This window comes from Mustela erminea, chromosome 9 (genome assembly GCF_009829155.1).
Source record: "Mustela erminea isolate mMusErm1 chromosome 9, mMusErm1.Pri, whole genome shotgun sequence".
Lineage (NCBI taxonomy): Eukaryota > Metazoa > Chordata > Mammalia > Carnivora > Mustelidae > Mustela > Mustela erminea.
The window spans coordinates 68,664,219-68,680,822 of NC_045622.1; the positions used below are offsets into that span (position 1 = coordinate 68,664,219).

Here is a 16,604-nt window from a genome sequence, read left to right on the forward strand (position 1 = left end):
GACAACAAAATCTAGGCAACCAACAACAAATAATATACAACGTCCAGCATCCAATTAAAACTTACTAGACACGCAAAAACAAAAAACAAAACAAAACAACAACAAAAACCCCAGAAGCATGTGACCCATAACTAGAGAAAAACCAGTCAAAAAAAATAGATCCAAAAATTATAAAGATAAGGACTTTAAAATGGCCATTATAACCATGTTCAAATATTCAAAGCAGCCTTTCTCAATTCTCCCAAGGATGATACACAGCAAGAACCAACCCAGATGCACTGAAGAGAAGTTAATTCACTGCACACCACAGACAGATAAGAACCACAGACAGATAAGACATTAGACTCAATTCCCTGGGAACTCTGTTGGAAGGGACTGGGTAAGAGAAACACCTGAGCACAGTGAGAGAGAGGGAAGATATTAAAAAAAAAAAAAAAAAAAAAAAAAAAAAGGCAAAACAGAGCTTCTACGGAAGAAAAAAGAACACAAAGTCTCAAATGAAAAATTCATTCAATGTTATTAACAGCAGATGAAACAAGGAGAGAAGAAAAGGTTAGGGAAGTTGAAGATGCAGCAATAAAAAGTATCCAAAGTGAAGCCCAGAGAGAAAAGAAAAGTAAACTGATAAAACAAAATTTAACCTTCAAACTGCTTTGCTATAAATCATCTATTCAGAATAAAATTAAAGGTTTCCCATTCAATCTACCTATTACATGGACAATCTCTTGTTATTTGAAGTTACCTATGGTAAAAAACGTTCCCAACTGAAAGTCCTAACAAGGATATGTGATAGCACTGGAGTGTCAAAACCCACAGGGTAACTCCAGTACCTTCCTGGGCAGTGGTTTTAACGAGCATTCAAATAAATGTGTGCACTGTGCTTCCGCTGTTCTAGGCTTCTTCTTCAGAGGAGTATATGTGTATGTATTCAACCTCCTCTCTCCTTCAGAAATGGGGTTTCTGTCAGGGGCACTTCACAGAAAAAGTTTAAGAAATGCCAACTCCAGAAAATATTCGGGAAATCCCTATGAACACCAAGCCATTTCACTTCAAATTCACCTACTAAATAACCAATCCTGATCTTTAGATGCAAACCCTAAGGCACTGTTAGAAAAAGGCACAGAACTAGCTACTAAAGTGTTTTTTCCAATACTCCCATTCCTCCAAGAAACCACCCAAATAACAAGTCATCAAACCTTATCTTGTGATAACAGGTCAATTTTAATTCTAGCACCTGAAGCTATACAAGGGTATGCTTTATCAACTTCATGGGACTGTTGTACACATTTAATAAAGTGACAACTGTGCAATACCACTTAGTATCTCACAATCAGGAACATACTTTTGAATTGTTTAAACACAATCCACAGAATTAAAAACAAAATCAGAAGCCATCCACAGTTATACTAATTGTCAATTAAAAGTTTTACACTTACTACTTGATACAACAGCCAATACCTAGTACGGTGTCTCAAAGGTGACTGGAGTCTCATCCTGTTGTCATCTATGGAGAAGTTTTCTCGAGCAGATACGTGACTGGCCAGAGGTGGGCGCCACCAGGACCAGGACCAGAAGGGCAAGTCAAGTTCTACCACAGTTTCCGTAGTTTTCTCTTTTTTTCTTTGTCAGTTAAAAGTGAACAGTGAGAATTAAATACTTATCTTTACATATACACAAGGTATGCTGTGAAAGCATATTTGCTTACAAACATATAAAAATACTTGTTAACTAGTTTGATAAGAAAATAATGTATAAAAGTATATAGCAAAAACATTAATCATCTCTGACCTCGGAAAGATCAATTCCATATTTTATATTACAAACAAAAAACAGTTTTAGTTTTTTTGAATCCCTTATCCACAAATACTTGAAAAGGAAGACAGACAGAAATTATTTATTTTTACTCTCGACATGGCTGTGAAAAGAGTTAACTTAAAAAACCAAGAACATTGAAATGCCTAAGTCCAGAATAAGTCCAAATATTTGGCCACACAGAACATTATTATCATCTTTAGGAGCGGAACACTTAAAAAGTCCTCATACGCAGTTTCCAATGTATAAATACAATAGGCGTTTTGGTATTTTGGCCATGGGAAAACAAAGGCTGTAGCATCGGTAAAGGTCTGAGATGTCTCACTTTTGTGGATTCAATTCAGTGTATTTAAGGTTAACTAAAGTTGACATTAAAATTTTTAGAGATAGGCAAAAATTCACATTTTAAAAAAACTCCTCACTTTTCTATTTAGAGTAATAATAGGAAATATGATTCCAGAAGTTAAAAGTTATTTCGCAACCTATGACTTCAGCTTGGCAAACAGCATAGGTTCCAAAACTGATTCATCCCTATTAAAATGTAAGCCCTTAAAAAAGAATGTGTCTGTGTATATAGATCAGTATTTTTAAGGAATCAGATAATCTTTGAAGCAGCCTTAGTGTTTCCTTTAAATCTGTCTTGAAATGACCATAGGATTAGCTTCACAAGAAAGAATTAGCCAGCTTTTTGGTCTAAGGCTACCATGGTGATCATTTGTCTAAGGCTAGAAAGGTACCAACATGATGTGATGTAAACCATAAAGAGAAAAGGAGAAGGTGAGGGCTTTTCCTGGCAGTTGGTAGCTACAATTCAAGGGATTCTTAGAAAATGACACAATGGCAGCCTTTCTTGTCTTTTTCTTTCCGTGTTGGTTCTGGTGAAGGAGGACATTCCTGCTCTTGAAATTTCCTGTAAGACAGAAAAATTTACATATAATTTTCTTGCTGGTAATACTACAAATATATTATTTTTGGACAAAGCTAGCTTATGTGCTTATGCTTCTCAATGTTGAATTTCAACTAGGGAATCAAAGCAAATCTTTGAGGGGAAAAAGGGCACAAATATTTCAATACCAGCGTAAGCAGAGCTGAGTTTCACTGATAGGTGAGTCCTGAATCAGACTGAGATACTGAACTCAGTGACCTCTAAGTTCCCTTCCCAATTTGAAATTTCATGACTATAAGGTATACTTAAGAATAAGAGTCCACTGGGGCGCCTGGGTGGCTTAGTCAGTTAAGCATCCGACTCTTGGTTTCCAGCTTAGCTCGTGATCTCCAGGTCATGGGTCAAGCCCTGAGTCTGGCTCTGAGTGCAGCATGAAGCCAGCTTCAGACTCTCTCTCCCTCTCTGTCCTGCTCACTCTCTCTCTCTCTCTCTCAAATAAACAAAATATTCTTAAAAATAAAGAAAGAATAAGCATCCACTGCTAGAGTAGAATATAAAGTTATGAGGTACGCAGTTCCTATGCCTATTCTGCCACTTACTAGCCACCAGTCAGCACTAGACAAATCAGCTAACGTCAACGGAGCCTCGGTTTTTTAGAAGGCAATACTAAACTCTACTTTCCACAGTTGCTATGAGGATCTAAGAAGCTCCTGTTAGGTTTAAAGGCCTATCAGTGCATGGCATAAAAAATCCTCCTCTAGGGGCACCTGGCTGGCTCAGTAGGTAGAGACTCTTGATCTCGGGGTTGTAGTTCAAGCCCCATGCTGGACAGGGAGCCTACTAAAAGTAAAAATAAAATTAAACATTTTTTTTAAAAGCTTCCTCTACCCACTCACTCCTCACTCCAGACTGACTAATGGATATGGATATAGATTCTAAGGATCAAAACCCAGGGCCAAATATTTCAAAAGGCAGTAAAAGTGACATTAAGAAGGCACTGCATTTGTGTGCACACAAAACCATGTTAAAATACACATAACAAAATTTAACACCTTACCCATTTTTAAGCATTCGGTTCAACAATATTAAATATATTCACAATGTGGTACAACCATCACCACCATCCACCTCCAGAACTCTTCTATCTTACAAAACAAACTCTGTACTCATTTAAAAATGGAACTTGTACTTTTAACAAACTACTAAGAACTAAAAAACTATAAACCTTAGTTCTCTTTCCCTACAAAGAGAATGCCCATGCAAAGGGCTAAAAAAGCCCAGGAAGCCCATAGCACAGATGCTGATTCCCCTCAGACTCACCATTAACCCCAGCTCACTCCACATAGCTGTCAGACAGAGACTAGCAGACCTAGAGAGCCCAGGGTGAAGTAGAGGCCAAGCCACCAAGGCTAAAAATAATCAAATTAAACCCCTCCTACTATAAAGCAACTCAATCTTTCTCACACAGAAACCAACTCCAGGTGACCTCACCCATCACCTCAAGCTTCCTGGAACCATTAACACTTTTTGAACCACAGGGGCCCTCTAGGCCAGCAGACAGAAAACCCCTTGGTTATCTGAGATGTCACACTTCACCCCACGAAGGGGAGGCCTGACTCTCCAGCACCTAGCTCACTGTCCGCCTGGGAAGACGTGGGGACAGAGCAAGGCTGAAGAGCACAGGCTCTGGAATCAGAGAAACGGATTTGAGTCCCAGCCCTGCCGTTTACCGCCAAAACTTTGAGCAAGTTAACTCACCTCGATGTACCTGCTTTCCCATCCGAAAGTGAGGACAGATCAAAGTATTTAGTTTACCGGGTTGTGGTGAGCATTCAATGTAGTGATACCCGTGAAGTATGAGGCACAGTGTCTGGCAGAGATTTCCACTCAAATGGAGCTACTGTCCTCCCTATCTTCATGCTATGGACACCTCTGGAAACGGCACAGATTCTTCCCAAAATCTCTATGTGTACTCTCTCCTTCAATATAATTAAATTTGGTTTTATATGTAGGAAGTACCTAGTATACAGTATGTCCTTAATGAAAATCTATAACGTGCCTTGGGTGTCAACGCCTAGCACAGAAGTGCTTCTACATACAGCTTCCCTTCTTAAACACTGAGTGGCAATTTCTTTCTCAGCTTATGGTTTTCAAAAGCACAGTGTGATTACCTGTTAAATTCCATAAATTAAAACAAACTTCAAAGATGGGTCTCGCGTACCTTATAACCCGGACAAGTTCGTGGAAAGCTTGATCTACATTCATCCTCATCTTGGCTGACGCCTCCATGTACGTTACCTTCAGCTGTCGTGCCAACTGCTGTCCTTCCTCCTGTGTTACCTGAAATCCCAAGGGTTGTATTTGAGGTCCAGAATTAAAAATCAGATCTGCTCCATCTAATTCTTGGCCATGCACTGCGTTGCTAATCCAACCAGCAAGCCGAGCTGCTTTTTCGTAAGATAAACAGAGACTCACAAGCTCAATAAGAACCAGAGCCCAGCTCTGAAAAACAACTCACTGATGAAAATATTACCAGACAACAAGATCTCAGTCTGGTGGTCACTCAGCAAGTATTAAATACAATGGTGATAAGTTCTGGGAAGGAAACGTACAAGGTGCTGGCAGACTCTATAACCCTGCTGGGCAGATCACGGAAAGCTTCCCTGAGGAATGACATTTAAACTAAGAACTAAATAAAGAGTAGGGAGTGCAGTGGGGTGGGGTAAGAAAGTATCCCTGACAAAAGAAAGGGCAGGTGTAAGAGCCATGGGGGGGCTGCCCTTTCCAAGTTCCAGGTACAACACGAAGTCTAGAAAAGCTTAAATACGAGAAGCCAAGAGAGAAAATAATAAAGAGGTGAGGACGGAGAGGACGGAAGCCTCGAGAGGCCGCGGGTCTTCCTCATCTCTGCATTCCCCAGTAGCCGGTACACAGGACATGCTCAGTAAATACACGAGAAAAATGAGCAATGATTACGATCAAAACATTTTCCACATACTAGGATGTGAAGGGTGGCAGAACGAACATCCTAAAATGGTAGGGCAGAGTAAGAAACATAAAATGACTGTAATGCCCTATATGTTTTCAGCGTAAAAGGCTGAAAGTCATGACATTTACCAAAAACTGCTAAACTTCATCACATTTATATAGTGTGGCTGAAAACTATTTTTCCAAAACAGTGACTTTTATTGCTGTCATCACCACAGAAGTCAACACTCACAGAGACATTAGAAACTGCAGACTGGGGTGGACTCGAGAACGTTATCTTCCACAGAGAACCACATTTTTCTGGTCTTTTTTCAGTAAGGTACCTTTATCTCTACAAAAATAGGATCATGACTTGTATATTTATGTTACACCCTGGAACTATGTTAAACTCAATTATCTGGGTGCTCTGTCATAAATTCCATAGGCTTTTCTACAGGATCATGTTGTTTGCGACGAAAGTCGGTTTTATTGCCTCTTCTCTACTGTGGGTGCCTTTCATTTCTTTTTCTGGCCGGACCTCCCAGCTAGCACATTCAGAGCCACGCCAGCAGCATACAGTCCTTCCCCAGGAAGCACACTGAATAGTGTAGGGCCTCATTGCACATGCCCTTTATCATGTGAACAAAGTTCCTGCTATTCCATCTGTAAAGAGTTTTCAACAGGATGTTACATTTCTCAAATTTTTTTTTTCTTCACCTACTGAGATCATGATCTTTCCACATTAGTCTATTAACATGGTGAACTGTGTTGATTCATTTTTTCCTGCTAAGTCAACACTGCACTTCTGGAGTAAACCCCACTCAAGTAATGGTGCACTGTCCTCTTCATAGATTCTATTTGCTAGAATTTTAAGAATTTCTTACATCTGCGTTCGCAAGTATTATTGGACTATAGTACTCTTACATCTTGGTCTGGCTTTGGTATCAGAGTACTGCTAGCTTTGCATGAGGAGTTGGAAAGAATCCTCTCATCATCAATTTCTGGAACACTTTCAGCAAAATCAGTTTGACGTAATTCACCAGCAAATCCACCTGGGCCTGGAATTTTCTCTGAGGGAAGGTTTTTATAACCAGTTGAATTTATTTTATAGATACAGCACTATTTGGGTTATCTATTTTTTTTTCTTGAATTTTGGTAGGTTTTTTTTTTTTCTTGAATTTTGGTAGTATTTTAAGAAATATGACTATATCATCTAACTTGCTGAATTTATTGATATAAAGTTTCTTTACAGTATGGTATTTCTTTATAGCACAGTATTTCTTTATATAGTATTTATTTCATTTTCAGTATCTGTAAGATCTGAAGTGAAGGAATCTCTTCCATTACTAACACTGGTAATCTGTGCTTTGCTCCTTTTTCACCTGGTCTTTCTGGCTAGATTTGTCACTTTGACTAATCTTCTAAAAACCAGATTTATCTTTCTATGAATTTTTTATTTTCAATTTCATTGATTTCCATTCTTTTTTATTTCCCTTCCTTAATTACTATGGTTTTAATTTGCTTTTTTCTTCTAGTTTAAGGTAGAAATTAGCCTTTGAATGGAGTCTTTTTCTTTTCTAATAATAACTACTTAATACTATAAATTTCTATTTTCTTCTTTGGTAGAATCCCAAATTTTGATATGTTGTTTTAATTATAACTTGGTTCATAATACTTTATTAAATAATTTTCCTTTTGATCACTTCTTCGTACCAAGGGTGAGTTAAAAGTTTGTTGGTTTCTCCATATTTAGAGGTTTCCTAGATAGGTTTCTGTTACTGATTTCCAAGTTAATTCCACCATGAACAAGGAACATACCTGGTCCGACTAGAGTCCTTTTAAAACTTACTGAGACTTGTTCTCATTTCAAAATAATGTGTATTCCACTGTAGTTGGGTGGAGCATTCACTAAATGTCAGTTAGAGTAAGTTATTCGATAATGTTATTCAAGCCGCCAAGATCCTTACTGACTTTCTACTTAACTACTCAGAGCAGTGGTGAAAATTCTGACTATGAGTATGTCAATTACTTGTTGCAGTTCTTTCAATGTTTGCTTGAGGAATTTCGAAGTTGTTGGACACCTGGGTGGCTCAGTCGGTTGTTAAGTTTCTGCCTTCGGCTCAGGTCATGATCCCAGCGTCCTGGGGCTCAGGATCAAGGCCTGCATCCTGCTCCCTGCTCAGCGAAGAGCCAGCCTCTCCCTCCCCTTCCACCTGGTGCTCCCCTTGCTTGTGGGCGCTCTCTCACTTTCTCAAATAAATAAATAAATAAATAAATAAAATCTTTTAAAAAAAGAATTTTGAAGTTGTTATTCAGTATATGAATGTTTAGGATCGTCATGTTCTCTTAATGAATAGTAATCTCTTTTTCATTATGAAACAATCCTCATTACATCTTCTTTGCTCTGAAATGGCCTTAGGCTGATACTTACGTTACATTTCAACATGCTTTCCATTAGGATCAGCATGGTATATCTTACCCCACCCTTCACTTCTAACCTATTCACACCTTTACACTAAAAGTAGATTTCTTGTAGCATCTCACTTTTTTATCCAATTTGATGACTGGATAATCTGCCTTTTAATTTAGGTTCTCATATTGCTTACTGCTAATGTGATTACGGATACCATGGAGTCATCTTGAATTTTCTTTCCTATTCACCCTATTTGTTCTTTGATCTAACCCTTTTTCTGGATTAACTGTATTGCTCTTAGGATTCCATTTTCTCTCCTTTGTTCGCTAATGAACTATGTATTAAGTGGTTTTAAGGACTGCTTTAGAGTTTATGATACACATTTTTCACTCATCACAGTCTAATTCAAATGCTTTACACCAATGCAAGTATCATGTAACAATCTTACTACAATAGTATGTTTCTTCCTTCTGCATTTTATTATTACCTTTTACCTCATAATAGGCAGTTACTATTTTTGCTTTAAACATCCAATTATATTTTAAAGAGATTTAAATAACAATAAAAGTAATTTATATTTGCCCACATGACTATCATTTCTGGTGCTCTTCATTTTTTTTTTGTATAGATTCAGATTGCTGTTTGGTATAATTTTCCTTCTTTTCATTTCTTGTAATGCAGGTCTGCTGGTAATGAATCCTCTCCCTTTTGTAGATCTGGGCAAAGTTTTTATTTCACCTTCATTTCTTAAAAACATTTTTATTGGCCATTTAATTTTAGATGATTTTCTTCTTTCAATACCTGAAAGATGTTGTGCCACTATCTTCCTCTCCCTTGTATCACTGCCCATGAGAAACCATGATGACTGCTGCCATCTTTAGCTCTGTTCCTGTGTTAATAGTTTTCTTTTCCTCTGGTTATCTTTCAGATTTTCTCTTTATCGGTGGTTTTAAACAATGTCATTAAAATGTGTGTGTCCTGTTGTAATTTTCCTCATATTTCTTATGCTCAGGGTTTGCTGAGCTTCTTAGATTCATGTGTTTCACAGTTTTTTTCAAGTTAGAATTAAAGCCTCTGCCTTCGGCTCAGGTCATGATCCCAGGGTCCTGAGATGGAGCCTCACATTGGGCTCTCTGCTCGGCAGGGAGCCTGCCTCCTCCTCTCTCTCTTTCTGCCTGCCTCTCTGCCTACTTGTGGTCTGTCCGTCAAATAAATAAAAATCTTAAAAAAAAAAAAAAAGAAAGAAAGAAATGTTTAAGGTGTCTGTACACGAATTCTATCTGTGTCATTTCTGGGTCTGTTTCTATTCTTTGCTTTTCCTCCTTATTGTGAATCATATTTTCTTGCTTCTTGCTTGGTTATTTTTAAGTGATGGTTGGGTATTTAACTTTTATCTGTTGAGTTCTAAAAAGTTTATATTCCTATAAATGTCCTTGAGATTTCTTCTGGGATGCACTTATTTGGAAAGTGTGCTCTTTTTTGTTACATAGTACCTACAAAACAGATTTCATCCAGGGCTAATTCTGCCCTACTATTGCAACAAAATCCATCTGAGTACACTACCCAATAACCCCAGAATTACAAGGTTTCTCACTCTGGCTAACTAGAATAGGAATTATTCCTAGCCCTATCTGAGCTTGATTGAGCTTGAGTTGTTCCCTTTAGTCTTTTTAAGGTAGTTCGTTCTTCCAGTGTAATATTCTATTTCCAAAATTCGGCAACCTCAATGCAGTATCATTAGTTTATTATATTAATACGTACATCTAATGATTACTTCATAATAGTGGATAACCTTGTTGTGCTCCAAAAGGGCAGCAGATTCTGCACAGCACTGGTATACCCAAGTTTTTCTAGCTTTTACACTTTCCTGCCTCTCTTCAAAACAGCTTATATACCATTAGGCCTATGGTTTTGAAATATAAATCAATCAAATCAAGCAAGCAATTAACAAGTAAGGAAGACAAGTAAGAAAAGAAAGCTTCACAGAAGCCCATTTAAAAAGCAAATTCCTTTATTAAATTGACATGGGAAATGCCTTCCTACAAAAATACCTCTGTGTTGTCACAAATTCTCTTCCTTCTTCCTGGGATGCCACCCCTTCTCTCCAAACTCTATACTCTTAGTTTGTTCCTTAATAACACTTCAAGACTTAAGCAATCAATAACTTCCCCCTTAGTGTCCATGAGGTTTTGGAACAACGTCCTGGAGTTCCCACCATGCCCTACAGTGACCAGTAACAAAACCCTAAACATACTATACTCCAATTCTCAGGTTTGTTCTCCCACTATCCCTACATCACATCCCTTGTGGCTAGGGAGTAAGGCATTATTTGTCTTTGTACGCTCAGAGCCCCAAAGAGTGTATAGTCATTAACTAATAAAGATATACGTTAGGTAGATAGAGTATGACCAATCAAGTAAGTAAATGAAAACATACAGGAAAAAAATAAAAATAAAAATTAGTATTTGAGACAAGTCAATCAAGAATTACTTTATTAATATGATTTTGATTGAGAAAGGGAAATACATGTCCTTAAGAATTCTGCTATTTGGAAGAAAAAAAAAAAAAGAATTCTGCTATTTGTCTTTCTGCTCATTTATTCTTCCAAAAGGTACCTTGCCCCATCCCTCCTTCATAATGTAATTCAGCTACAGAGAATGGCAAATGACCTATCTATACATAGTAAAAAGAAGTAATTAATGACAGAGATGATAAAATAATCCCACTGCTAAGATTATTTACGTGCTTCATTCATTTATTTTTAAAGCATGGTCTCCCATCACTGTCTCCTAGGAATCGAGGTCAGTAGAGTTTATACACGAATTTCTGGTCAAGGAATCTCTAACCACATATAAAGCTGCTCTTGAGCTCACTGGTGTAGCATTATTTTAACTAAGAAACAGAAATAGCATTGCTGCCATCAAAGCAAACAAAAAAGCACAAAAAGAATATTGCAGGGAACAAAGAATGCCGCGTGTGTAGATAGAGAACTACACAAATAAGGATTTCCTAGAGGTTCCCCAACCCGGAGAATTTTATAAAGGTACCAAATACTAAAGTTTATCTCCTGGATATTTTAACTTGGTAGGTCAGCACTACCCAAAAGTGTTTTGTTTTAAACAAAAAAGGTGAATCTGATTGAAAAAATTCACAGATCTGCATTTGGGAACCTCCAGTGGTTTCACTTCAAAGGCACAAATAGGTATTAGAAGACAACCACCACAATGAGTTTATCTAGTACTATGTATTTCCAAATAGAGAAGAACAAGATAAGAATGATGAGAGCAATTTTATTAAGCTGGGTTTAGTAGGAATAGACCAAAACATGTGCAATGCTCACATAGATGTGTCTAGTTAATAAATAACCTAAGTTTGCAGAAGCAAAATGTGTTTTTGTTTTATTTTCAAAAATATCAATTGTATAGAAAGAATCATCAAATTAATACATGGTTTGATTCACTGATGCCTTGAATCATTCATTCACCAAATATCTATTGAGTACTTACCTTTGTTGTATGTGCTAAGGACAAAGCATGAACAAAACTAAATGGTGAAAACTGAGAAGCCCTCAGGCCACTTACACTCAATGGTTTACAAATCTTTTAGATGCAGACAAGGTACAAACAGATAAGGCAAGAAGAGACCCTTAATACCACTGGGGGTTCCGGGGATGTCTTCTTCCTAGGAGGCTTACAGGGGCATACTATGGTCAAGGTACTAACAAACAGAGTGGGGGTTAGAACACTTAGATATTATTATAAGTATAATGGGTTCCCTTCTCACATTAACAGAAAGCCACTAGCACCTAACAAGGGGGAAAGGAGATGGGGAAGCTAAGGTAAGCTGGGAGAGAAGACAGAGGAAAAGCAAACAAAACAAACAAAACAACAACAACAAAAAAACAAAAGAGTCTGTTTCTACACAGGGCTGAGTCAGGACAAGGAACCTGAAACTAGAGATAGCACCAAGTCAACAATCCAAGCCCACATACTGCTGTATTAAATTTCAGATTCAGTGTGCTATCATATTTACCCACTTTAACATTTTAGTAAGCACAAACAAGTCATTTACTTATGTTTTCTTCCTACATCTCTGAAAGGATAAACAAAATGATCAAAGTATCTCTAAGGGGCTAGGTGCGTGGTAACGTTAACCAAACTCTTTTTATTTAATGTAAATGTCAGTGACTTTGTTCTTTCTGTTGCTCTGTCATTAGTGTCTAGAAAAAGGGTTCAATAAATATTGGATGGATGGAGGGGTGGATGGATGGATGGAAGGAAGAAGCCAAATCTAGAGATACAGAAGCCAGAAGAAAGTAACCAAAATCTCTTCTGGCTGATCTCCCTTCCCAGATGGGTTCAGAATCTCAGGAACCAGTAAAGAAGAATGCCCAGGGCTGACCCACAGATTCCAAAAACATGGAGAACTGGCATTTGTTACCTAGCTAGAAACTAGAAAAAGTCCACAAATGACTGTGTCTAAGACAAAGGCAGAAAACAATGAACTGGGTCAATAACTTAGCAAGTCAGACTGGTTCCTGAGTAAAAATGTTTTAGGGGTGATGACCAAAAAGTAAGCATTTCTGAACAGGGGAAAGAAATCTTTATGGGATCCCTGTGGTCTGTCCAGGCTGTTGGTAAAGCAAGGCAAGGTGCCAAGACATTCTGGACAACACCTTTACTTCTGAAAAGACTTTACAAAGGTAAAAAAAACCTTTAGCATAGCACCTTAATTTCAAATGTGCTGTGCACGGCCCTCAAAGGCTGGAAAGTGAAGCATGATGGTCTTTATACACCCAGAGCCTTAGAAGAGGGTGTACCTGAGCCCTAAGACACCAGAGAGAGAGAAGGGAAGATAAGCAAAGGGAGAAGGGAGAGGCAAAGGTTCCACTGTCCCAGAGCTAAGTAAACACAGTGTTTCAAAAATGAGCGTGTGAGTAACTGTGTCAAATGTTACTGACATCTGCGTAAATTGTGACCTTGACTCGGGCACTGCATGCCTTGGGGTCAGGGCAAGCAAGAATGGCAGGAAAGAGGAGAGAGAGCAAGTGTAGATAACACTTTCAAGGAGTTCTGTGTGACAAGGAGCAGCAGAGAGGTACACAGAGAAGAATGTGAGATTAAGAACAAGCTTTTGCTATAGTTACAGATTGTTTTAAAGAGGAGAGCCAAACTGGTGGGAACGATCATGCGGCAAAGAAATGGGAAAAACTGGAAGGGGACCCAGTGCCTACTAGAGAGGATGGGCACAGACAGGTGAACAGTTTATCCACCTAAATGGGGGAAGGCAGAATTGATGGGGTACATGTGTACTTAGGTTAGTACATGTGGAGGTAGAAATGTGCAGAAATGTCTCAGTGAAATAGGAAAATATTACTCATCATCAGCTGTGAGTGAGGAAAGGGAAGAAAGTGCTGTCAGTTTAAGAATGAGAAAGTGAGTAAGAATCATGCCAACAAGTGGGAAATGAATGGGATGAGGGAAAGGCGGTAGGATTTGCAGCCAGCCAGCACCCAAGGCTCCCATAAGTGCAGGAGCTGTGCCTGAGTGCAAGGGTGAAGAGGAGATGAAGCAGAAGCCAGGAATCCAGTTTTTCTCAGTGCCTATCCTTCAGAGAGCAGAATCTATAGGAATGAGTGAAAATTAAGCAGTCAGATCTCAGCTACTTGCTCTTCTCCCTTGGATACACATGTTTGAGCTTTCAATGTATACATAATTTATCATGTATACAGTTTAAAGCAGAGAAATGAATATAGAAGAACTTACTCCAGGCCAACTGCTATCTTCAGGGTGATGGAAATATGAAACTTACCATTCCCTACATTGTTCCTTCTCACCACCTTTGTTTTTTATTTTACTCTGAGAATCTTTTCTCTTATTAAAAGGAAAAAACCTTAGATGAAAAATTTTATAAGCCCACTGTGTGAAACAAAGTCGAAGTGCCATAATATGTTGATGATCTGCAGACATAGGAAACTGTGGCACAAACATGCCATCTTCAGTATAGAGATGACTTAGAAGTAACTCTGCCCTAGGACCATCACGGCAGGGCCTGTTTGCTCTGGGGGACATGGGCTTCCCCACACTTCCTGGCCTATCACCACCTACACTACAGGAGACCTCCAACTCACCCCAGTCCTCCCACCTATTCTGTTACTGGAACTACGTACAACCACCGAAAGGTGAGAAAAACCTTTCCCATCATCAGGGCAGAAAGCACTCAGGGGTCGGGTAGAAGAGGGAGGGAGGGGAGCCTCCTGCTCACGGCAGAGCTACTTCCCAATTACTCCCAGATCCAGTGACATATAAAAGTGTTTCTAGTACTAGAAAGGACTGAGAAGATCAGCAGACAGATTCTACTGGCAACTTTTAATAAATACAGTTAGGTTCAGAAACCCTGAAGGAAATGACCCTAAAAATAAAAAAATTCAAAAATAGACGGCCTATCTACTCTTAAGGTTTAAGATGTGAACAATGCCATATTCTAAATTATTTCAAAAAGTTTATACTGGTTTGAAGTGAAGATCAAATTTTTTCACCTTAGGGGTGCCTGGGTGGCTCAGTGGGTTAAGGCCTCTGCCTTCTGCTCAGGTCATGATCCCAGGGTCCTGGGATCGAGCCCCGCATCGGGTTCTCTGCTCAGTGGTGAGCCTGCTTCCCCCACTCTCTCTCTGCCTCCCTCTCTGTATACTCATGATCTATGTCAAATAAATAAATAAAATCTTTAAAAAAAATTTTTTTTCACCTTAACCTCATAATAATTCAGATTTTAAAAAGACCTACTAGTAAAATTTATTCTACATCAAATATCACCAGAAAACATTTCTAAATTTTAGCATTGGAACAATAATATTCTCTTAAGCCCACATTTTAAACCTGGTATACCTTCAACAAAATTTTACAAATAGAGCACACAAAGATTTGTATTAAATTACAGTTAAGTACAAAATGAAAGGCTGCCCTCAGAGGTGTTCTCAACCCATTTTTCCTGATGTTTGCACTTTTCAAACAAAATCTTAAAAAGTAACACAAAGCTATATAAAAACAGAAGACAATTTAAATACCAGCAAAAATTAAGAAACAACTTAAACAATTACATTTCCAGATGTAATTGTTTAGAGGCTAAACCCTGAAATGAAATAAAATGATACAAAAAGAAACCCCAAGTGACGGAAGAACCTGCACTAATTTACATCTGACCTTGTTCTGCTCACCCACAAAAATATGAGTGGATAATATATACTCCAAATTTTAAAAATTAAATGTGAAGTAAGTGGGTAAAGAAACAAGTGAGTATAATCTAGCCTACAACTAAATACTAAAAATCTTCTTCCCTTAGAGGTTACTGGTGTTAGATTCTGCCAGTGCAAAGAATGAACAGAATATTCCGTCACTGATGGAACTCAGGGAAAACCCAAATATTGTCATTCAGGCCAAAGCTATTCTCTAAATGAAAGTAATTTAGCATTAACACTGAAAAAACTTGGTCTGTAATAAGGGTAGCTTTAAGATGACCTAACTGAATTAGAGTTTTGGAGATTATCCAAGAAATTATAACATGTGAATGGAGCTAGTACAAATACTCACAGGTTTACAGGGTCCACTGAAGTTCTGTGTAAATGTGTCTGAGAATTCGATATCCCCAGATCTAGTGTGCCACGGTCAGCAGGTTTTCTGATCATGGCACTTTCAGTAGTTTCATGAAACACATCTATTCACCAATTCATCTTTTTGTGATTATCAACAATGGGATTCCCAGCAGCAACATTCCTTCTCACCTGTCTTTGATGATCCAGATCTGCTTTATTACCAATTAAAATCATTGGAAACTCATCACGATCCTTCACTCTGAGAATCTGTCTTTGAAACTTATAGATTTCTTCGAAACTAAAATAGAAACAGACAAATCAATTTGCTCAAATATCAGAACGTGGCTAGTCTCACACCCCATTTAGTATCTCATTACTTTATCTTTTTCTCTAAAAACAAGGAGTCCAAATTCAATAAAATAGTGATCTAGGCATGAACAGAAGATCTGTATATTAATACTGGTACAAACCTGCCTCGATCTGTGACTGAAAAGACCAACAGGAAACCCTCGCCAGTTCTCATATACTGTTCTCTCATAGCTCCAAACTCTTCTTGTCCTGCTGTATCCAGAACTAAAGAGAAAACAATACATGTAACCGTGTTCATGTTCTCATCTCATACATCGCTTCCCCACAAGAGCAGGCCCAATTAATGTGGGTCCTTCAGAGCACATCATACATAGTGTAATAAAGACTCCTCAAAGCGCTCTATTCCTGAAACTAGAAACAAACACATCTCACAGCAGAGAGCTTCAGAGTCATCTTCATCAGTACGGGTTGATTTTATAGCTAGAATACATTAGCATACCAATTACAAGGTTAAAAATACCAAATACATCTAGGCAGATGGAATCAGATCACCTCTGAAGTCACTTGAATGTTTTAATCTCCTCCACGGAAAGAACTGAAAAAGATACCTGTAAATTCACGAAAGAAAT

At 38.2% G+C, this 16,604-nt stretch overlaps 1 protein-coding gene across 3 annotated transcripts in view; it reads right to left on the bottom strand.

The window, feature by feature from the left end:
- Positions 1-1,200: 1,200 nt before the first annotated feature.
- The window catches only part of RRAS2 (RAS related 2), a 72,377-nt gene continuing 56,973 nt past the window's right edge, over positions 1,201-16,604 (bottom strand). For all 3 annotated transcript variants that reach the window (XM_032359338.1, XM_032359339.1, XM_032359340.1), the window contains exons 3-6: positions 16,137-16,239; positions 15,856-15,964; positions 4,920-5,038; positions 1,201-2,722 (exon numbers count right to left, since the gene is read on the bottom strand). In XM_032359338.1, coding sequence (XP_032215229.1) covers positions 2,635-2,722; positions 4,920-5,038; positions 15,856-15,964; positions 16,137-16,239 — 419 coding nt within the window. In that variant the 3' untranslated portion in view covers positions 1,201-2,634. The remainder of the gene's footprint in view (positions 2,723-4,919; positions 5,039-15,855; positions 15,965-16,136; positions 16,240-16,604) is intronic.